At 38.1% G+C, this 24,794-nt stretch overlaps 1 protein-coding gene across 1 annotated transcript in view; it reads left to right on the top strand.

Moving 5' to 3' along the window:
- GRXCR1 (glutaredoxin and cysteine rich domain containing 1) overlaps positions 1-23,996 on the top strand; it is a 38,982-nt gene extending 14,986 nt beyond the window's left edge. Inside the window, exons 2-4 of the mRNA XM_063158039.1 lie at positions 13,880-14,101; positions 21,375-21,440; positions 23,762-23,996. Of these exons, the coding sequence (XP_063014109.1) occupies positions 13,880-14,101; positions 21,375-21,440; positions 23,762-23,941 (468 nt within the window). The 3' untranslated portion in view covers positions 23,942-23,996. The remainder of the gene's footprint in view (positions 1-13,879; positions 14,102-21,374; positions 21,441-23,761) is intronic.
- The last annotated feature ends 798 nt before the right edge of the window (positions 23,997-24,794 follow it).

Raw genomic sequence — 24,794 nt, 5'->3', positions numbered from 1 at the left:
TAATACTAACATTCTTCTCATGACCCATCTGGGATGCATTGTTTCAGTTCTCTTGTCCTCCCCACTATTTACAGGCACAGCTTCAGGTAGGCAGATGTGATGCAGCTCAAGGCATACATTTTTAATTTACTGATAGCAGCATTTCCTTAGGTGACATGCTGTAGACTTTTTTCCCCCTCTTTTACATTAATTAGTTTCTGTTTGCAAGGTACAGTGAAATAACAATGACCTTCCAGTTTGCCTGTTCTCTAACTATGTGTTGTCTGTTAGTAGACACAGAAAACATATAGGAATGATAAATTGTGAATGATTTTCGCTTTCACATTTAGTTTGACATCCTAATTTCCAGCCATTTAAAAATGCCTGTATCTTACTCATGTCTGAGGCACATTGCATAAACTGTTATGCTGCTGTTCTGTGAGCAAAGTCTTCAGTAAACTGTCTCCAGATAAACAGCTGAAAATAGTCAAAGTGGAAATTCAGCTCTTTCCTTGTCCTTTCTCATTGATGTAAAAAGTCATAAACCCTCCCTGGGATAATTTGAAAGCTGGATTCCCTTAGTTTTTCATGGATCAGACAGGTTACTATAGCCAAAATGAGTCCAATATGTAATGAAAATTCAAGCCAAAATTTTGTCCTAAATTAGCATATCTCCAAATGCTCTCAGGATTCATGCAACAACATAATGTTTGTGTAGACATCAAAACTGTGTGCAATCCTCTCACAACATTAGCCTTATCTGCCAGAAATAATGTTCTTCTTGCAGAAGAGGGAATTTTCAGTTTGACCACTGATATGCAATGTTTCACAGCAGGTTTCTTTGGACTGGGCGTGAATCTTATTGCAAATTATTTACACATAATCATGTACTTCACAACTTTTGTGAATTTTGATGATTTTTAAAGGAATTAACTTACATCAAGCAGTACAGGAGATGAGATAGAAAATGATGATGAGTGGATATTGGGATTTAATGGGTAAAACACCATAGGTTATTGCTGGTGGAAGCAAAGATCCTCCCCGCCCCTCCCCTTGTTATTCTGTAGATATACTGAAAAGATAAAGCTAACCAAGAGCCAGAACTAGTAGAAACCAAGGTCAGGGCAAATGATGCTGGCTGCGTTGTAGCTACTGAGTTAAAGTAATTAATTTTCAGAAAATCTCAAGTGGTAATTACACAAGGTCTGTGACTGTGAATACAGGGAATTGGCTGGAGGGAAATAAAATGGGAACACTGATATTGTAGAGGGAATTCAGGAGATAAATGCTTGTGGAGAAAACTGCATTGCCTGTGAGATGCAGGAGAAAGCTCCCTGGTGTCCGCATTCATAGACATATCTTGGAGGGAAATGGAAGAGCTGTGATTCCAGGTTTAGAAATATTGTTTTGGAGCCTGAAAATCTGATGTATTGGCTTTGGAGAGATTAAAATAATTTTAAGTGCTTTGTATTCTCATTTTTAAGATGATTAGGTACATGTGTTCAATTGGATTCAGAGAAATCCTCAACAAACTTACCAGAGAGGGATGCCATACTTTGAATTCAACACATTTCAGAGATAAACTGCAACTAACTCAATGTGCCAGAAGGGCAGAGTTCATCTGAAATGTTGGCATTGTACATGCTCCATGGCAATGCACAGTGATGATCTTCATACAAAAGGGCAAGGTATTTGTGACACTTTCAGTGAGTATAGCTGTCCAGAAACCAGGAAAGTGTGCTCACCATAAATGCCCCAGGTTCCATCTGGGGACATCTTTCTGCTCAGTGGTGTGAGACCTCTGCTGGGCTTCTGTCCCATTTTGGTTGACTCATTACCTGCTCAGCCCTACTGAAACATTGCAAGGACGTGCCATCGGCTTCTGAGCTGGCACCTTGGAAAGCAGCTCCCAGCCACCCCTGCAGCCCACCTGAGCACAGGTTTGTAATTTTGACCTCATGTAAATCTCATCAAAAGGTAAAGGCCTCACTTAAATCAGTTCTTTAATAGCTGTCTGAAACCTCAATTGTGGCAGTGAAGTATTCTGTGTTGAGAGAATGAAGACAAAAGTGAGAGGCAGCAGAAAAAAGGGTTTCGCATGCTGGCAGTGTAAGAGGAAATAAAATCACTCCTGGAGTCCTGGCAAAATTGGGTGTTCATTTAAAAACTTATTTTAAAATTAAGCACTTTGACATGGAAGAGAGATGAAGAGCAATCAGGCTTTCTGGGGGAAAGGAAGCTTACTCTGCAATCTGGTCAGATCTTTCAAGTAAAGAAAGAAAAAGGGATGAGGGAAACATGAGTTTTCAATTACAACTTGAATTCAGAAGTTTTGGCAAAGACAGATGAATGGGAGTACATAAGAGGTTATTTTAATGCTGTACTTCAACCACACTTGCTGGTGACCAACACTGAGTTTAAGTCTTTTGTTCATTCTTTTGATTACAGCTTCAAAATACCTACATTTTAACTGCATCTTATGGTGAATTATCTTTGTAACGTTTTTTAGCTAAAAGAACAAACCTTAGTGTAATTTCACCAGAAATTCAGTTCTGATCTCAAGGTAATTTGAATTTTTGCCAAATTTGTGCTGTTTTTACCATTTAATATTACTGAATTTCACTTTTTATCTGTACCTGACTGGCACAGTCTAGTTCTTAAGAGGCGGTAATAACATTTAATACGCACTTCCAATCAGCATTTATTTTATGCAGTCAAAGACCCAAGAAGGAAATCAGAAGGGTGATATATCCTATAACACTGTTACACAATTGTGCAGAAGTATGGGTTTCAATTTCCTGATCCAATGATTACATCAAACAAAGAAAAAATGTTTATATTGCCACACAGATTGCTCAGCTGAAAGCCATTCATCAAACATAGCAGATAATCAAACATCAGGAACACTAGCATATAAATCTCCTACTAGCACTGCACCTGGGGAAAACAAATGTTCCCGTGGTTGGATGCCAGGTTACAGAACACTACAATCAGCATTGTAGTATAGAGTAGGCACAGAGGTGAAATGTGGCATAAGCCAATGCCAAAGAAAGTTCATTTTTAGGACAGGTGTTGACTGGAGTTTACAAAATGTGGAATCACAGAATCATAGAATGGTTTGCATTGGAAGTGACCTTAAAGATTATCTAGTTCCAACTCCCTTGCTATGGGCAGGGATGCCACTTGCTGGACGAGGTTGCCCCGAGTCCCATTTTGACCACTCCTCTGGGCAATGTCATGTTTTATATAGGTCAAGGTAGATATTAAGCACATTATATATACAGCCATGACAAGCAAAAAGTACTTATCAGAAACAGCAGCATTTTCCCACTGAAAAACTGAGCTTGTTTTGCTGGAAATAAAAAGTTTTATGGTCTAGTGTTGTTTCCTGTCTCAAAGGAGCCATTTTGAAAATATTGTATTTATAAGTAAAGTAATCCCAGCACCTTGTCTCTTGTATAGCAAATCATGTTACTCCTAAATAAACTGATGAGGAAAGCAGAAGGCAATATAAGAACAGGTTTGATCAACAGCATCAGAGCAACAACTAACTTTACTCTTTCCTTTCCTGATGAGTTTGTTTCAGAGATGACAAAATTTCAGTTACTAAACTAACGTGAAAAAACAAGGCCAGAATGTGCCTTGGCCCTCTCACTGAAGGCTGAGAAACACTCAAGCTCTCAGTGAAAATGAAGATCAATGTCAGAAAAAGCAAGTGTACTTCTCATGTGGCCTGAGCCCATTTTGCTCACCTGACAAGAAACCACTGTATTTGGTAAAATGCATCCACTAACCCCCATGGAACTTTATCCAGGTGAATAGTCACTAATGTGTACTCAAAGAATTGTGCTTCAAGAGATAGAAACTAATTTTATGAAGTATGCCTCCAGTCAACCCTCTTAATGACAAATACATTCTTTTTGCCTAGTGCATTCTAGGAAATACTGCTGTTTCACTCACTTTATTTAGTGAATGCCTTTTGAAAGACAGAGCATTCTCTCTGTCACATTTACAAGGCTGAATTTGGTTACCAATTACAACTGGTTAAAGGCCTTGAATTGTATTGTTGTGTATTGTTAGCCAAACAAATAGATATAAAATAATCATCCCAGAGTAATTCTTTCCATAGCTTGCAATGATTGATAAACTCAAAGGAACCAAAGAAATGGGACAACACCCAATTCTTGATTTGAAGTGCAACTTATTCAAGGAAATATTTGGCTACAGAGACGTATTTTGTAGGAGAAATCATAATGAGGCTGAAAGGTTGTGTATGAGGTTTCAGTTGTCTATTTTGGTGTGAAATCCCACAGCACACTTTGAAAATGAAATTAAACGTTATCATATGCCTTGCTGAAACTTGGCTTAGATATTTTCTGACTGCTGCCTTAATGTTGCACTGGGAGGTTCCTGCTGTAAATGGCAAGGAATTCAACCTGTCTGTCCTCAGAAAATGATTGTACATTATTTTAGCATGGCGATTGTGATGTTTGATGGAAATTTTCTGAAATAATTTTCTTGTGCTAAAGCTGTTAAGAAAATTGTACTATGCTGGATTTTGTGTTGAATTTTTATGATGTGAAAGTCATAAAGATGTAGTGGTAGGATTATGGGGAGTAACTTCCAACAGAAGGAGAGCAGGTCTGGATTAGATATTAGGAAGAAATTCTTACTTTTGGCGGTGGTGAAAATATTGCCCACAAAAGTTGTGGCTGCCCCATCCCTGGAAATGTTCAAGGCCAGGCTGGGTGCAGCCTTGAGGGACCTGGTTCAGTGGAAGGTGTCCCTGCCCATAAAATGGGGGTAGACTTTGAGGTCTACTTCCAACCCAAACCATTTTATGATTCTATGATTTTCTTTGGTAGTGGAAATTTCAAGGTTATTGGCAGTCCATCTTTTTACAGGCAAAAAGACTACATGTTGGACCACGTGGCTGTCACTGATATTGTATTAATACTTGTTTGGCGCTCATAGTGTTGTGCTTTGCTTGGTGCCTTTATAAGGCTAATGTGAGGGGAAGAGGATACTAGTAAATTGAATCAAGCAGCTCTCTGCAACAATTAAGGGATATTCAAATAATGGTACCAGCTCAGCTATTACTTCTCTTAGCCTGTTCCCTACGCAGGAGGCTCTACCTGAAGGGGCTTCATACAAATGTCACAGGACAGTCTGGGTGCACCTTGTCTGGCTTCTGCTGAGTACAGGAATGCTTCAAAGAACTGCACAATGGGAAAGGAGATTGTTGGACCCTCCTTGTTTTGGTTTCTAATGTCTCATGTAAACTGCTGAGAACTAAACTATTTTCAGCTCCTGCCTCTTCCCCTTCAATCTTCATAAGGAGTGTCCTTGCAGAGCAAAGAAATGCTTCTTCTCTCTTACCAGCCAGAGGAACATTCCAAGGGTCTTCCCAGAGGCTCTCTCTTTTTATTATTTGCGACGAATTTCTTGGAGATGTCAAATTGGCAAATATGAGGTGAGAGAGAAATAAGGACTGAGCAAGCAAAAGGGAAACATGATTTGTATTACAGCATTTCTTCCCAGGAGAAGTGCAGACTAGTTTAGAGTTAATCACAGATTTGCTTCTGCTTTTCAAATATTTCATTTTGTCCTGTCATATGCTGAATGGCATAAGTACATTAACAAGAAAATACTGATAGAAATTTCAGCACTTGATAAATAAAATACGATTAGACATAGACAGATAGTGATCGTCTTTCAACTAACTTGAACATATTTTTCATTTATTTGAAATAATTTTTACCCTGGCTGACTTCACAGCATTGCTGCGCCCTGCTGAGCAGGAGCTGCTCTTACCCCAGAGTCAGAGCTAGATGTGCATCACACAGAGTGACTCTGGAGGCTGCAGGGCAGAGGCAGCAGGGTCTAGCAGAGCCCATGAGCCCTGGGGAGATAACCTGCTCCCTTATCAGAGCTCAGGTCACCTGGGAGCAGGCTGTAACCTGGCTGTGAGGGTGTGCTGGCTGAGCAGCAGGAAGGACACTGAGGGTGAGCTCAGCTGTGGTTTCTGCACCTTCTGAGCCTGCCCACAGCTGGAACACTACAAAGAGCAGGGAGGGGCCAGGTCATGCCCTGTACTCCTTTGCTGTGGTATTGCAAGTATTTTTTCTGCTTTGAAATGAAAACACTTTGATATCCCTTGAAAAGAAGCCTGTACTGAAGATGTGTGGGAAAGCCTGCAATAGCAGGAAAAGGGAAATTATGTTATATTGTACTATTTGAGGAATAGGAAAGGTAACAGCACACATCCACATGATGTCAGAGGATGGAAAGACTTGGTTTTTCATATTTTAGTATACTGCCAAGTGATTTTAGGATAAAAGGAACAGTATAAATACCTTCCTCTGACATCCCTAACATTGATGTACAGTCTGAAAAGTACAAATGAATTACAAACATATATATGCTATACCAATATCTGAGGTATAATTGCATTCTGAATCTATTTTACACTACAGTTGAACAATTTTGAGGATGTCAACCTTCAGGAGGTAAAACTGTGCTATTTTACAATCAGCAGAATATGTTGGGTTTGTAGATAAGAGAGAAAAGAATAGCCCAGGCGTCAGAAGATCAAAGAATTTAAATTGTTGCTGTATCACAGCTCTTCCCTGTAACTATGCCCAGCTCCTCAGAGTCATCTAGCCCTATGAAATGCAAGCAGGAACAAAAGAGATGTTTCTTGTCCTATGTTACAACAGGCAGAGGAGCCTGGGCTCCTGCACAGCTTTTGGAAACTGATATATTTCTGGGGCTGGTGTTTGTGTGTGAGGCGAGTTACAGCACACAGCCCAGCAAAAGCCACACAAGTATTTGTGTTATTTTAAAAGCTGAGAAAAGCAGTGACCTGGGCCCCTTTTTTTGAGAAAGCAAAGCCAGGATCTGTTTGGGAATGTCCCAGACACTTTAGCTACCTAGTTTCGGAGTGCAGATCTTGATGGCCTCACCTGTAAATTGGTCTCCATGGACCTTCCCATGAGTCCTGAGGATGGATACTGGTGATATCATTCCACTGCCCTGAGGGGTGAGAGGTGGCAAGTCCTACAGTTCATAGTCCCCTTAACTGCCAAAACTGCATAAGGAAAAGTACAGTGTTACTTTAAGAAAAGGCCAGTACATGCTTTCACTTGAGTGCTTGAGTGCTGTGTTGCAGAAATCAGACTTCATTCTATCACACTTTTGTAATATGATGAATTTAATAAAGTTCTGAATTTTACCAAATATTGATGCAGTGCTGAGTCCTTGAAGGCAATGTAAACAGGACTGCAGTCTTAAAGCATTAAAGTACTTAAGAGACAGTGTGGATTCAAATTTACATGTGCACTCTGCTTTGCTGTGTGAGAGCCCATAAAGGGTTGGACTGCAAACAGTGAAGTGGAAGGGAGTGTGGTTTCATATGAAGAATTCACACCTTGGCTGGGGACTGCTTGCAACAGCTTCAGGATGTGCAAACAGATCTTGCCAAAGAAAAACATTTTACTTTGGCAGATGAAGTCTGTGTGTTGGAAGAGGTCATCTGACCAGCAAATCAATTTTTCCAGAAAAAATGGCATTAAAACTTTAATTTGAACTAGGAAACCAACAAACAGAATGGGCAGATTCACAACGCCATTAGCATTGTTCTGTGTGGTTATGATGGCAAATATTGTGGTTTTTGCTTGAACATAGACCTTCAATCTTCAGCTATCTCGTTCAAATATTGCATGTTTTCATATAAGCAATGACTTGATGAAAAGTATGTTTTTCATAAAATGCTGTACATTTTTGAAAACATGTATGTTCTCACAGATTATCATGTAGAAAAAAACTGAAACATTTTGCTCATAGCTTTTGACTTTCAAATTATCTTTCAGAATAACTACTAACTACTAACTACTTTTAGTATATATTTTAGGAGTCTTTTAAACTGCAAAAGCTAGTAAAAGCTTTTAAATATTGCAGAAATTTAATGCTTAAATTTTGGTGCTTTTTTCCTGCAGAACTTCTTCAACAAGAAACTTATAGCTCATTTTCTTCCCTTCTTTTTCTGAGTGTAAAATAAAACCAGAAAGTTCAAACCAGATTGTGATCAGTTTATTGTTGAATCACAATTCTTCTTGCCACTCTGTTATTGATACAAATTCAAGCTATAAATGATGTAATGCCAATTATGAAGTAAGCAGCTTAATTCAAAGTTTTTAGATATGCAACCATACATACAAAATATGCATGTGTGTATATTTATGTATAACTAGTTTTCTTCTGCTCAACATTTTTGTTGGCTCATGAGTGTTGCATTTACTCACTGAAGCATCTCTGGCACAGGGTTTGTAATGTGCTCTAGATTCCTGCCTCAGCCTACTTAGTGAAGCAGATCCTTCTGCCAGTCTGATAGTATCTAATTACAGAGCCAAGGGGTGCATAATTCAGCAGAACTCTCTGAGATGTTGAAAGATGATATTGTGAGACAGAGAAGGGTATATCAGCCCTTGATTTAGGTCACACAAGCAATTCAGTACTGCATAAATAACATGTTGAGTGTTATACCTGAACATAGTAAAAACCTTTAAAAATGTCATATATGATAAAGCATTTCAGCTTGTATTGAGTACAAAGTACTATAATTTTTTTTCATTTATTATTTTGTTTTTTAGAAGAATCAAATGTAAATTTGTGGGTGATGCTTCTATTGAAATTAATGATCTATGTATGTAGCTATTCTTTTCAACCGATGGGGTTAAAACACATTTATATTTTCTTTGTAGAGAGAGGATTAAAAAAAATGGAATGATTACTTTGGTAGTGTTGTTCTCATGGCTTTCATTTGCAACCAAATAAAAATGAGGCTAACATCATGAGTACAGTATTCTTCTCACTGATGGACTTGCCTCTTCAGTTGTTTACAGACATGGTCATATACAAAGGTTTTCAAAAAGCAAATTTCACCACTGTTCTAGGAGCAATCACTTTGTGCCTCAAGGGATACAGTGGTTCTTACACTGCAAGCAGAAAAGCCTTGGCTTGGACCACTAATAGCTATTAGTCGTGCTGCAAAAATATCCATGTTAAGGGTTTTGGTCCAAAGATAAAAAGCCACCCAAAGTCACCAAACAGACAAAAATGCTGTCAAATATATTAAATAAAATCTGTAGTCATTGCAAATATGCTGAAGAATTAATTTGGTATTGTTATTCAATTGTTAGTTTAATAAATTCCACTCATAAAGAGAAGAGAAATATCTGCTCAGACTGGCAGGACTGGTCAGGGCCAAGGTAACTGTGAGACCAACAGAAAAATACGGACACATCTCCTGCTGCTTCAGTTGCAGCTGAACCCCAAAATCAGCGATCAGATATAATGGGGAAAGTCTGAACCCCAAAATATTAATGAGATTAATGGTATTTATTTGGCTTTCAGAAGCACCATGGAAACACCTGACTATTGTACTGTTTTTTTAAAGCTACTGAGAAGTCTGTTATTATTGCTGAGGCAACTTTATAGGAAAAAGGTAAATTCTCAAAGACAAGTTTTAGGAGTATGATTCGGAAATATTTCATATTTCTGAAGCCCTATTAATACAAACCATTTTTTTAAGGAGCACTCCAAAATTTTCAAACAACTTGAAGATTCACATATTCTGTAATGTATTTGTTGTCCAGTTACATTGACTACTGGGATTTCTTTTAAAAAAGGTTCAGGATTTCAGTGACCTTTAAAAATGGTTCAGGATCTTAGTTTTATCATTTACTTTGTTTTGCAACTTTGTTATCATTTACTTTGTTTGTTTTATTGCCTTTTTTTGGGTCATATTTTTCATATTTTTATTTCTACATTTAGTGTCTACTTGCTCTCTCAGTGTCCTGACATTTTAGCTTTTGGTTTATCATGTGGTTTCAGTTCTGTATTTTCAGCCCTTTTCCAGTCCTCAAAATCCCTTCATTTTGTTCCTCGTCTGCTTGCTCTATTAAGCCTTCTCTTTTTCATAATGAACTTCTTCCTTTCTTTCGTGGTGCCACTTGATAATGAGCTCACAGATTTAGCCTCATGGATGACATACCTCAAGATTTTCCCAGTTAGGATTATATTGAGTCAACCATGTCAGATGGGTGCCAGAGGGATGGCAGAGGGATAGGTTTCCCCCAGTTATACATCTGGACAGGGCTTTGAACAAACTGCTCTAGTGGGAGGTGTGCCTGCTCCTGGCAGAGCTGTTGGAAGCAGGGGATCCTTAAAGTCCCTTACAACCCAAACCATTCAATGATGCTATGGTTCTATGATTTGCAAAAGCCCTGACTGACCTGGTAAAGAAGTCTGGGAGAAGACTGAGTCAGGAACAAAGTAAGTGACATTGTGGATTTCTCATGTTCAATCATGAACAGGATTGAACTGTTGAAGCAATTACTTCTTCTCTCTAGACAGAAGAAAAGGGCAGCTGTTTCTTAGGCTGGAAGTGGCAGCTCTGCTGTGAAGTGATGCAGGAAATGCTGCTGCTGTCTCTGGCTGCTTGATTCTCCCAAGGAAACTGCAAGCTCTTCGGGCTGAGGCAGTAAAGCAGAATGTGCCCTTAGACTCTTGGGGAGATGGTAACATTGGGCTGCTAAACTAAGAGTTGTAAATGATGTAGAGGACTACTACTAAAGCAACTTTATTTCCTCCTGAAAACTTAAATTTCTTCCTTGGCAATCTTTCCATGCAGGCACTTTCTCTGAAGCATAACCCTGGCCCATGTGCACAGGGTTTCCCTGAATATGACACAGTGTTTGCCACCTTAGGTCAAATGGTATCCATAAGTGTTGCTTATAATCAAAAGAGAAAAAAGCCTTGCAACAATATTAGCATATTAGTAAAGTAAAAAGCAGACCTTTATTTAGAAGCTTCCAGGTGTCCCAGTGGTGATGGGCACACCTGGCTGGATTTCTACAATTTTTACAAGGTTGATTAATTAGGATATCTAATGGATATGCCGATTATTCAGTTGCCCCAGTAACCCAGCCCTGGGTCAACCCCCTGGAGTTGGTCCAAGGACTTCTTTGCCCCACTTCTTGTTATGATGTCTCAGATTCTGCTTGGAAAGCAAAATGTTCTTCTTGTAGGCCATCTTCCTGACTATAAGACTAAACAGTATTTCAGGAATGTATTACAACGTTAGCTTATTGTTCTAATATCTAGGGGGAAAAGGGTAGGAAAAGTACTGGAGCTACAGCCATGCATTAGCTATTTGAAAAGCTAGAAATACATGAAAAATATATAGAAAGCTTAAGGATCATAAGCTTCTTGCTTCAATGAGAATTCCACCTACAAGAAGTGCAAATAAGAGGTTAATTTAAGTTCCTCCAAATCTTTTGATATATTAATCTGTTCAACTTCCACAGCTTTATTAAAGTTTTGTCATACCCATTAACCAGAGAATAGCCTTCTGTTTAATTTCACCTAGAGTTTTATGTGCATTTGTGAGTTACATGAGGTGATTTGAATTTCAAATTTGCAAAGCAATATTGTAAAACTTCATTTTCAAAAGTGTCTTTCTTTTCATTTGTTTACATTGCTTGTTATTTATGGTTTTGCCACAGCTCCAACCGAGGAAGGAAAAGCACAGGGTTTACTGGTTTACTTCAAGAGTGTATTCTGGTAATTAAATATGACAGTTTTCAGCCTCTATATTGATTAGAAAAACAAGAATTAATATAGATTATAACCCCCCTGTTGTTCATTACCAATGTGGTTTTCAGACAGCTGGCAAGAAGGATATCTTTCCATGGCAAAAGTCCTTGCAAGGACAAGTTGTGTACATTTGTAGCACAGAAAACAAGGGTTCTATGAAAATTTCCCTGAACAATTGTTTGATCAATGTTCTTGATACTTCTTTGCAGGGAAAACAATGGTATTTCTTCACTGTCACATTAGGAAAAAAGAAAGGAATAAACATAAAAGTGACTCTTTGTACACCCCTTCCACTTGATATCTTTCCGGATCACTTTACAACTTTCCATTTTTCCATCTCTTCAGCTGCTTATTTGTATGCTGTAGGGACACCACAGTCCTGATGCTTCACCAGATAATGACTGTCTGTAGCCATGCTGCCAGCCTCTGGTGTCTGGGAACAAGCAGCATTAGAGATTAGAGCTATGGAGGAACAAGAGCTTCCCTCCTGTTGAATGGTTTCCCACTTCAAAATGTATTTTCACTCCAAAGAGGAAGAAAGGAGGAATATGTGAAAGTTTCTATTTAAGAACTTCTTTTGGTTGCTTATGAAAACAAGAAACTCCTCTTCCTTCAAGCAACCCATGTGTGGTTACTAAAATATTTTGCAGTATTTATGTAGAGTACTTGTCTTTTACGGAGAATACGAGCTAATTCTCTCGCTTGGAATCTGTGAACGATGCTGGAGGAGAGTCATACTGCATTAGCAGTGCAACAGATTTTCAACCTAAAAATGGGCTGCAGAAAAGTAGCCCATTTTTATAAAACTTATTCTTAAAACTGAATTTCTGACATCCATTCTAAGAGAAAAAATATTGACCTATCACAACATTGTTCCTTTCCTGAATGGGAGATGAAAGCCATGGCCACATCATGGGCAATAACACCTCCAGTGTTCTGTAAGAGATCTGTGAAATGCAAATATTTTTCCTGAGAACTCTTTACTATATGAAGAACCTTGTAAACACCTCTCTAAGCAGAATATACTTTTTCAAGGATTTTTTTTTTTTTTTTGGTATTTAAGTAGCAAGTTAAATCATAACTGGTTATATGGCAAAATCTGCAATAACATCTGCCCAATGTAACAGCTATGTTTTTATAGTTAATTAATGAAATAGGTTAGAAATTATCTAGTCACACATCAAGGTTCATTTTCCATACAGTGCTACAGTGTAGTAGAGGTATCCTTGCTTTCTGTTTTCTAACTTGTGTTTTGGCTCCTAGAATACTGATTAAATAATTAAATATAATTTGCTGAATACAATGGATAATTTGGAAAGCTTGGGAATGCATTAGCACCCTTTTAAAAAACTGGAATATTTGTTACATATTTGAACATAATATCTTTATTTAGAAGAAGGATTTTCAGGCTCCTTGAAAATCTATCACACTCTCTTGGGGAAATTAATGCCTGTAGTATTTACACTATCTAATTGTTTTCATCCTAGAAAGGAAAGAAACAGCATAAATTGTTACATATTGAAAAGTAGGGTAAAAAGTAAAATATGAATTGTGGTGTGAAACTTTTTCCCAGCTAGCTGCAGTGGGTTTTTGATTGGACATTTAATACACAAAAAATATAGTTTTTTACTATTGTTTGGATGTTAGAGTAATTTGTTGAGGAACTACATTAAAAATTAGAGATTAATCTGTACCTTCTGCAGTCATAATCTAGTTCAGCATGGAGACCTAAAGTACTCTACGTTAATCTTTGGTCATGGACTTTCTAAAGCTTAGGCTAGGCTCTTGTCTTGAAGCAGATTGCCAAAAACATCTTAACTAGCAAGTTTAGTCTTAGTCTGGGTACTATCAAACTCTATGCAAACACAAGTGACTGTATTAACAGAATCAGACGTCAGCAGAACAGGGTCAATTTATTCCCATTTGGAAGTCCATCAGGATCTGAAATATATCCGTTTCTTGAAATTATATGTTGACTTAACATCCCTAAGACTTCCCAAAAAAGTCAAGTTGCACTTTACTTTAAGAACTTAAATTGCCTTATATTGCTATTTTCAAGAACTTCCTTCTTCCTTTTCCATCCTCATGTTTGAATAAAAGTTGAAAGTTGGATTGTGTTTTTAATATGCTGGCCTTTTTTTAATAATATTTTAAATAAAATTACTCAATACTTGGAAGATATTAACCCTTTGCTTAATGTAATGGGAACTATTTTTTTTTCCAGGTCTCAGCAGTCCCAGAGTTTGGCCGCATAGTAATTTATACTACCAGTCTTCGTGTGGTGAGAACCACTTTTGAAAGATGCGAACTGGTTAGAAAGATATTTCAAAATCACAGAGTTAAGTTTGAAGAAAAAAACATTGCTCTGAACAGTGATTATGGAAAAGAGCTAGATGAAAGATGCAGAAGTGTCTGTGAGGTTCCCTCACTCCCTGTTGTGTTTATTGATGGCCATTATCTTGGGGTAAGTAAAGCATGAACCTGTATTTTATTCTACAGTTGGGAGGAGCAGATGAAAATCTTGATGAATGAGAAGGAGGATTTTTAGAAAATTGCCTATGATGCTGCAGTGATGGTAACAAGTTAAGACAGAAATCTTTTTGTAATAGCATTGCACAGATCCTCACTGATAAGTTTGATCTGAAGATGCAAAAGATAACCAGGGAGTAAAAGGCAATAACACATCTAAGATATCATCTGCTTCTTAAAAAATATATTATTTTGTAGTTGAAACCGTGAAAATCAAGAGAAATTGATTTTTTTTTTTTCCTTATGAGAAACTGTATGTATGATTGACTCAGGAAGATGGATACACATAGCATAAACCTGTCATTTATTAATATCTGTGTTGAATAAGAGACTAACACTTTGGAGTGTCAGACTTTAAATATACATTGAATTTTAGATTATGTAGTCTGTATCAGGATCTGTAATCAACTGAACATATTTTAGATACAAAATTGATTAATAATTTTTAAAAAGTCTAGCTGTAGAAGAGAGAGGAGTCCAACACTGTCCTACTGTAAGACATAAACTCCAAATGGAAAATCCCAATTTGTACACTAGTGTTCTAGGTCTAGAAGCCTGCTGACATTTGAAATCACCTTTTTATTGAACCTGTATATTTGAAATGCATTTCTCATAAACAGAAAAAAAATCAAAATAGAAAGATTCTGGAAAGTGGCACAAAGAAAACAGTTTTTAAACTCAGAGAAGGTATTTCTCTTGAGTGGTGAAAAGCTAGCAATTAGCACCAACTGTGAGGCTGTGATTTGTGAAGGCAAACTATATTTAAGCACAGTGAGGTTACTGTGTTTGCATCACTTAGAGCTGTCATTTTCACAAAACATTTAAGTAACAAAATGCGGTGTAACCAACAATCAGGGATAATAAATATTGGGGTTGTATGAACACTTTCTCCTCTTTTCCCCCATCCTTTCCAAGATTTCCATGTGTTCTGCACGGATTAGGCTTCCCTGAGCATTATAACAAGTGCATTTGCAGTCAAAGGCCTTGCCAGACCACTAGAGCAGCTGTAAAACCACCTGTGTGCAGAATATTAGCAGACAGTGATATTTACTTCATTGTGGAATATCCTTTTATCAAAACTCTGATTTGGAGATTTGGAGAGTTCTCCAGCCAGTCATGAGTGAATGTGCTACATTCAAGAGCAGTTTAAAATTCAACAGGATTCACATGAAGATTTGTTCATCTAATTATTATGTTAAAGTGTAAGTACTGAGTTCTGATTGACTCCAAGAAAATCTCAGTCCACATATGACCAATTTGTCAAAAGAATTCAGATAAGATACTGAAACTGATTAAATAAATTATTTGCTTAACTGGAGGAAATGCCTGGATACAGTCATTTTGGTGTGATGGATGGCCCAATAAGTCCCTACCAGTTGGGGGATGTTTTGTTTGTTTATTTTCAAAGATTGTGAAAAACTTGTTTTCTAAAAGAGGAGCGGCAGTGTAAAACCCAATAAAATCTCATTAAAACTCTCTAAGTACTGTATGAGATTATTTAGAGAGGTGTAGAAAAGAAGGCAAGTGAATAAAGAAGATAGCTTACTATGGAATAGACAAATCTACCTTCTATAGGTAAAGAAAAATGAAATAATTTAGTGCTCTGATCTAGACACATTTATTGCAGCAAGGAAACTACATTTACATTGTTTAGCACAAGAAAGCTAAAAACCAGGGAAACCCCCAGATATGGGGTGTGTTTTCCGGCTTATTTTCCTTTTTTTTTTTTTCCTTAACCTGATGTGCGCTGAAGTTAGCTGGAAAAAAAATCTTTAATGGGTTAATTAGAGTTATTCCATGTAAGAGTGACATTGTTTGTGGGCAAGCAGCTTTGCAGGCAGGGAGCAAAGCATGAGACAGCCCCTCTGCTCACAGGGAGCTCATGGCAGGGTGTGCCTCCCCCCTCCTCCTGCACAAGGCCCGTGCCCCTCATGCTCCCCACTGATTATCATCGTGGGGGGCACTGCTGCTTGCTGCAGCCCCACTCCGGGTGCTTTAGCTGGGGGCAGATGCGCTTTGGCACCATGAGGAGGCCAAGTTCAGTGTGAGCAGGGCACTGACTCGGGCAGTGCTCTGCGGCTGCTGTGCTGGGGAAGGAGAGCCCCAGGACGAGCCTGTCACTTGGACAGCCTGGAGGGACCTGGGTGCCCTCATTCTGTTTGGTAAATGTGGCAAGCCCCGCTATTTTATGGCAGTCTTATATGTCTTCACAAGAGAATCTGAAATTCCTCCATTTAGAGAAATAAGGAGGAATGTGTGTTGAGAAGGTCTGGCAATGAACTATTCCCCCCCAGCTCTGTCAATTCACCTTCAGCAGACAGTGCACCTTGACCCCAGGGGCTGTGTGTTGGCTGGAACCTGTGCCAGGCTTGGGTTTCATTCAAATGCAATCGAGAACTAATTACAGAATTTGGTCTCATTGGTAACGGCGATATTTCTATAATGCTTTTTATAACAATTAACTTCTGATATGCAAATGAAATACAGAAATCCCAAAACCTGGTGTGTCAGTAAATAAATCATGCACTATTTTCCTTTTTTTCTCTCTCTCTTCTTTCTTTTTTTTTTCATTTTGAATATTTGTTTTCTGAGAAATCCCTCCCTGAAGGGGTTTGCATGGAGCAGTACAAAGGAGAATCTATATTGAGCTATGCAGCTTTCAATGAGTCATAACGAGAAAAAACCCCAACCCTGAAATAAAATATGAACAGTTTTGAAAGGTGAAAGATTATTCTTAATGAGATAAAAGTAACAAAAACACCAAAACCCAGCATATGTACATCTGATAGAGAATATTGTACCCAAGCTATTCAGAAGCACGGACAAAGTTGTTTGAGCATTGCAGGTTGTGGGGATAAATATTCACAGTGCTGTGGAATTTATCATTGCCTGCACAGGGACAATGAAACAAATCCATGACTTGGGCAGAAGCAATAAAAAAAAAATCATATTTAGCCCCTGTCAAGGAGAGTACTGCATGCTGCAGTACAGCAGGGCTTTTAATCTTCTTTTTCAGGATTGAACCATTGTATTTCTTGACACACACAGTCTAAATATCAGTCTGTCAGGAAATTGCTGTTTCTTTCTGCTGCATGCTCTTTACTGGCTGATCTAATCCCTTCTTTTCACCTGAAGTTGTCTCCATCTGAAATGGAATTATGCCATCTGCTGGGATACCAATGCAGAATAAAAAATTGCTTCCAAAAAAGAGAAAGCCACACAGAAAAAAAAAAAAAAAATGGAGCATTTATTTGCTCTTATAAACTCATATACTCTTGGTAAAGGGATGCAAATAAAACAGACAAATAAGTAATTTTTGTAAATATCTTAACTCAGCATATAATATTTTAAAAATACATGTCTTTTTTTTTTTCACTTGAAATATATGATTTAATTCCAGCTATACAAGGGAACCTTGATTTTTTTTTTCAGTTATGTGAATTTATGACTGTTTTTTCTGAAGAAAATATCTCCTGTTTAGTTTTCCCAGCTAGAATGAATCCAAAACAGCATTAGATTTACAGTAAAATTATTTTATTTGACACACTGGTTATAATCCTTTCCAAAGAACAATGAGACTGTTTTTGTAACTGACTTTTAGAAAATATGTGTGTAAAATATTTTTTTGTGAAACAGGAATTTACAGTTTCCTTTTAGCTGGTTTCCAGTGGCCATATACATTTAGTTGTTCTTTGGGTTTTTTGAATACATTGTTGTGGTATTCACTTCATGAGAGGCTATAAGTGGCTCTGTGACAGTAAAACTCTAATTTAATTATTGCATTCAGTCACCTAGCATTTTCTGACTTGTTCCCTCCATTTTGCAGTTTGACATGTCAGGAAATGCAGGGTTCCATTGCTTTTTTACACCTCAACCTTTCCCACTCTTTGCATACCAAATCTGGGCTTTCTGGTGCTGGTACTGTATTGCAGTGTCAATTTTCTAAGATTATGGGCAGATTTCCAGGCAGTTATTTGTAGCCCTGTGTCCCTGCTGCCAGGGGCCCTGGCTGTGAGAGGCGTGAGCAGAAGGGAGCATGAGCTGGGGCAAAGATGGGGCACTCAGAGCCCAGCTCCTCCTTCACTGGAACATCCCAGTGAACAATGTGGGTCAGAGATGGTGAAGTGTGTGAGGGCATTTTTGCTGCCTTAACAAGAGGCTTAAGTGCTTAGCAAAATAGGAAACTGGGCATGCAATTTATCTGCACTGCAAATGTGTCCACAAGAGGGATGGTGCGGGGCCTCGCTAATTTTTCTCAGTATGTAAGGAATGATGTGGAAGAGAGGCTGCTTCCCAAAAGCTGCAGGTATTCTAGTAAAGCCAAATGCAGAGCCATAAATCTGTGTTTGTTTCTTGATGAGGAATTACATCGTGGAGATGGTAATGGTTTATATCCAAGATAGGTGGCAACAGACAGGTTTATTGACCAGACAGAGTTGGGGCAGTAGAAAACTTAGTGGACCTTGTCCTAGTTCTACAGTTAAAGGAAATTTAATATTTGAAATATGATGTTAATTTCTGGATGTTATCAAGGAAAAATTGGGAAAATAATTTTAATAATTAAAAGGATCTGGAAAATATGCTGAGTGATTTAGCCAAGATTGTGGCATTTCCTTGCCAATGGAATATCTGGCTGTGACCCCTGGACTCCTCCAGCAAAATTCAGGAAAGAGAGATTCAGCAATATTAGTAGATAAAAGATTCATGGGCTTCTGCTTTGAAATTTAAAAAAATGGGTAAAAAACCCTGAAAACTCACTTTTCACTGAAGATTATGCCCATTGTCCCTCATACTCCTTATGTTACTCTCTGGTGAGACAGACTATTTAAGACTTCACATGCCTTTCTGAGTAATTGTGGACTGAACACAACCTAGGAAGAAAAAGAAAGGCATCACTTTCTGGTCAAAAAGCACCTATTGTTCTTAAGAGCTGTGTTAATTACTCTATTAATTATGGATCTATATTAATTATGGATTCTGTGTGTTAAGACTCAAAGATCCAGAGGGAAGGTTAATCTCTACAGACTTTTACTTATATTTCACTTGGGGCAGCCATTAATCAGAGAAGACAGAGTGGCATTTAAAAACATTGACAGACATTCTGATGTTTGGGTTTTAGTTTAAAAACCATAGCTTTCTACTTTGTAAGGAACACAGCTGACTGACTGAATGTCACCAGAAATATAAATACTTTAAAATATAAATCTATAATGGGAAACCTGTCAAACTTTTAATTACTGTGTTGTAAAAGCCAATTAGCATTATACAACATCACAGAAACCTAGGGCAGAAGTCACAGAAATGCTTTTCCCTGTGGCAACAGAGAAGAGAGCCTTGCCTAAAGGGGGCAAATTGAGGCTTGTCCAGCTTAAGGAATTTGGGGTGCTGCAATCCCATCATCAATAAAGTAACAAATCCTTAATGACTCTACTTCAGAAGAGCAGCACAAACTTTGTCTTAAGCTGCTGCAGTGCATTCAAACCTCAAAGCTAATACTGCATGGGCTGCCTTGGCCACGTTGTGCCAAATGCTCCCGTTGCCTGCTCCTCTGTGTGAAAGCAGAGATGAGAGGACAAGCATGAAAGGGGCCAGCAGACTGCTAGACCTGCCCTGCTGGGGACACAGACAGCCCCATAGGCGCGTGTTGGAGCTGGTGCACTCACTGCCCATGATCTGTAATGGATTTCAGTAGAAGAGTCAACACACTAAGGCTGGCTCATCAGTCCCCTGTCATCTTCTGTGACTAATTAACTACAACTATTTACCTTGTCTGATACTTTTTAAAAAATATCTCTCTTTGAAAGTATACTCTTACTACACTTTAAAAGTAGTGTCCACTGAAAATGTGGCTTTCCACCTCCACTAAAATATTAACATTTTCCTTTTTAACTAAAATCATCAAACACAGAGTCAAAAGGGCTGCTGTTTTTTTTCACAAACCTAAGCAAAAAGACTTTCTATAGGGAAAATAACCTTAGTAGGGTGTCATAAAAAGAGCTTTGAAAAGTTTGATTGCCTTTAGTTGGCTTTTGGGCCACACACTTGTAGGCTCAGTAGTCCCCAGTGAGGTTCTGTGAATGGCTGGACACTTGGAGGTGCATAGAGTTATACAAATATTCCCTGTGCTCATGAGCAGCTTTTCCCGTACCTCCCAGAAGTTGGAGAGGTGCTGGTGAGGAGCTGGGGCTAACCACAGGCAGCTCAAACTAATGGCACATCTGAGATGTGTGCCAGCATCCCACTGCACCTCAGCCCTGTGTCAGTGTCCCAACACACCTTCTAGTTAAGGCTGGAAGCAAACTCAAAGACAAAATTTAACAATTTGGAAATGCAGGGACCAGCAAACTGGGGCAGCACAATGGCACGAACTTGCCATGGGTGAAGATGTGGCCAATTGCCCTGGCAGCAAGTAAGGCCTGAAACTGTTCCTCAGTTTCCTCAACTTTTGTTGGTTTCTGGTTAAAAGTGTCTGCAAGTATTTCACAATATTTAACATTCAATGAAATTCGTTCCCCAAGTGAAGTATAGACATTCAAATGTAGTGATCTAATTAGAAGAGAAGGGAACAAGATTTCCATATTTTGCATTTTATTCATCCATTTTGTCTGCAGATTTCTTGGCATTTACTTTCAAGAGGAAAAAATCCCCAACACTACAATAGAGCTTTGGCTCAGGACACAGAAACCCTAAGAGGCCTAATGCAGTCAGACTAAATTATTATTACATACTGTTGTGTCTGACTTTAATGTTGTTAGAGTTTTTTCATTAGTCCTTTTCTCCTTTTGTTATACATTAGGCACATTATGTCTTCATTCAATGCTCAGCTGCTAGAATATTTGAAATACAATCTCCTCATTTTGCTGCATTCTCTGATGTGTTGTATATTTACAAAATTGTAAATTTTTGACATAATAACTAGACATATTTTTTATTCTGTCAGGAAAAGAGTTTGCAAGCTGTGTCACCTTTTACAGAAAAGGCAATATGATATGTCACATTGCTAATGAACTTTAGGCATTATTACTATCAGACCTGTGATTAGATTCTCCTCTCCTTCTAGCTTTACTAAGGTTGACCTAATTGCAATATAATTAATGTGAGTCAAATTTGTCCTCAGCCTGTTTAAAGTTGCAAGTCCAAATCTTCCAATCATCTCTGGTTTTTGCATGGTAAAATGCCTGACATTTTTCATCTTCTTTTCCTAACAGGGTGCTGAGAAAATTTTACTAATGAATGAATCTGGGGAACTGCAGGATCTCTTAACCAAAATTGAGGTAATTGTATTTCTGCAAAAAAATATAGGCAATATACATTTACTATTTGTAATCAAGTGATTACAAATAGTAAATGTATATTGCCTATATTTTTTGCTTTTCTTTTTTACTGTTTCCTTTTCTTCTACAATAAACTGATGAACCCAAATGCTTTTTTTGTTTTACTCTTTATTACACCCTGTTTTGGGGTGGAGGCCCTAAAATGTTATTCTCAAGCTAAATGTGTGTCCTAATCTTGGGTCAAAAAAGTACATATATAGGACAAACAATGTCAGACTACGGGAAACTGATAACTTTTCACTGAATACAACCACTGTGGTTTTTTTGGGTGTGTTTGGTTGGTTTGGGGTTTTTTCCCTCTCATTTATTTTTTTCCTCAAAAATGGGTTTACTTCAATTGCAAGGGGCAGCCTGTTTTCTTCATTGCTGGAGATGCCAAAAGTGGTTCCACAAAGTTCCTCCATCTGTTCAAGGAGGAAGTGGCCATTGCTCAGAAACTGAGCTAAAGCAATTTTGCTTTGTTTTTTAACTTTTGTTAGTTCTCTTAACTACATCTAAAGGTATCTGTATATTTACAAGCCCAACAAGCAATATTGAATGTAAAGATTAAAAATATTATTCTCTTAAAATGTTGAGATTATTTGCAATAATGTTCTATAAAGTAAGCATTCACCAAAAATTACATAAGATGGGAGCACACCTAAGATAAAAAGAATGTTAATTTTACATTAAATATTTCCAATTGTTGTCCCTGGAAGAGCTGATAGTAATAGGAGCTGTTTGCCTTGTGAAGAAGAACAGCAAGTTTATGAGCTACAGAACAAAAAGAAAAAAGTGCCTTGTTTGCATGTTCATCTGAGTTTTCAATAGGTGAATGCTATTATCAATGGATTTGCAGAAATATTTTAATTTTTCTTGATGGTCCTCCAGGTACTACATTTTCTGTGAATATTTTACTGTACTCTGGTAATAATTTGTCACTAATTTGTAGTGGTATATAATTCCTCAGACTGACAGTAGCAGGAATTGTATGGATTTTTGTTCTTTATTTGTGAACAAACCTGCAAAGTCCTTACTCAGCAGTGCAATGCTAAAAGATGTGGTGGTAAGTACCCAAAGTGGCATACCTTTCCTTTCTCTGATTTGAACTTTAAGGAAATTGTTAAATGAACTAGCCAAATTTTCAGCAAGTGGAACATAAAAGAGTCTTTGAAATCTTTCTTCTATGCACCGCTGTGTTTAATCCAATAAAAAAATAGAGTAAATTTATTGTTTTGCTTGGGAATTGGGACAATTGAGAGGCCTCAAGTCTTCCTTGAAGCAATTTTCTCTGGGTATAACTGTTGGACATTGATGATCTTTCTTCTTTACTCTTATTGATGATCTTTCTTCTTTAGTCTTAAAGCTTCAGCATTCTACACCCATAAATTTGAGTACCCCACTTATTTCCTTGAGTACCACTTGTCAGAAGCTATGAATGGCTTTTTGATATCATCACCTTTAACTGTAATAGGTATAATATGTTCAGCACGAGCATGCAAATGCTGAAAGTCATAATATATATCTTAATGTAGAGCACAGAAAACATAACATCAGCATAAACTGCCTGGAGTTTGGATTCAATCATCTCAATACTTCCTAGATTTAATCTAGACCTAAACAGCATCCAAGTAATGCATGCAAGCTATCCTTTAGCTTGCTGATTTGGCAAGTGTAAATGGCTAGGGAGGTATTAAGTAACAAATGAACCTGCAACGAGCCTCTCTGACATTGCATGTGGATCTGGCCAAAGGAAAAGGCAGACTTACTGCTCTTCCATGGTGGTTTGCCACGGGATGGGGGGGTGGGCCTTGCCCAAAATGGAAACCAGGATGTGAATTTTCAGCTGGCCTGGAGTCCTCATTGTCCTAGACCTATGGTGGTTTGTTGCAGAATGGTCTGTTTGTCGGGGATGAGCCATTAGTCTGGTGCAGGGAAAACTTGGGGCTCAATTTAAGTCATCAGCAAGTTCTGTTTACTGAAGAGAGCTTCAGACACTTATACAGCAAGTAAAAAGCTCATGAATATTCTGTAATTTACACCGTCCATTGGCTACACCACAACACTAGTTCTTCTCTATTCTTCAGGGGTTACATTTTTCTTTTCTCATGTCTCTTTCACTATTTGTTATCGTACTCTAGCTAGGCCTAAGGACACGCTATCTTGCAGGTGCAGGACTCTGAATTAGCCACGGCCTTGTACTCTTATAATCTCTAGTCAGCTAAAATCCCAACAGTGGTTGATGAGGTAACATGTTTGTCTTTCTTTCCTTCTTTGAGCAGAGAGTGCAGCTTCCTCAGGAGTGCTTCTCTTGCGGGGGCTTTGGTTTCCTGCCGTGCTCAGCGTGCCATGGGAGCAAGATGTCCGTGCTCCGGAACTGCTTTACGGACTCCTTCAAGGCCCTCAAGTGCACGGCCTGCAACGAGAACGGGCTCCAGCGCTGCAGGAGCTGTGCAGGCTGAAAATGGCACCTCCACATGCAAAAACTAATTTTATGGTACTGCACCAGTTTGTAATATGTGGTTTTTTTAAATTAATCCATTTATCCAAAACAGTCAATAAAAATCCATTTGTTGTATACTTCTGGTTTGAGCATTTGAGCTTTTTAATCTTTGATCGCCAACCATACAACGAACTCTACAACACATCTTTCTAGTTTCCTTATAGAGAGATTTGTAGTCTGGAAAACTGATCACATGTATAAATTCTATCTTCTTCTATATGGGATCATCAGCAGTCATATGCGTTTTTGAGTAATGCCCTCAAAGTCACAGCAAAATGAAGCTTAAACTTCAGATCATTGAGCAGTGCTGTTTTCAAATTCAGTGAGAATAAAGATTTTGTAGTGTGGACTTGCCCAAGACTGTTCTACACAGCACTTTCCTGAAAAGTAACTAGGGCTGAATTTGATCCTGAATTCTATGTGGCAACAGAAGAATAGAAACATTTCTTGAAAGCCCCATGAACCAACTTTCTCTTTTAATACTGCTTTCTCTTTGTTACAAAATTATTGTTGTTAGACAAAGTTACGAAAACATTTAATATGGTAGATGTTCATAACTGTAGTAATATCTCAGAGCTTTATGATCCTGAATGTCACAGTAGATCTTACAATGATTCAGTCAGAACACCTGACAGCTTTATAAATTGAATGTAAAGTAATTGAGGATGAGATTTCAGTTTTTTCAGCTTAGCAATTGTTGAGGTTTGATGAGTAGCCTGGCATGATTGTTTCAGGGCATCTGTTGCCCAGGAAGGCCCAGCTCTATGGCCAGACAACTCCGGAACTGTAAATATCTTTGCCAATTTTAATGA

This window comes from Melospiza melodia, chromosome 5 (genome assembly GCF_035770615.1).
Source record: "Melospiza melodia melodia isolate bMelMel2 chromosome 5, bMelMel2.pri, whole genome shotgun sequence".
Classification (NCBI taxonomy): domain Eukaryota; kingdom Metazoa; phylum Chordata; class Aves; order Passeriformes; family Passerellidae; genus Melospiza; species Melospiza melodia.
Note: the sequence above shows the minus strand (reverse complement) of the source record. Positions and strands in the feature narration are given on the sequence as shown.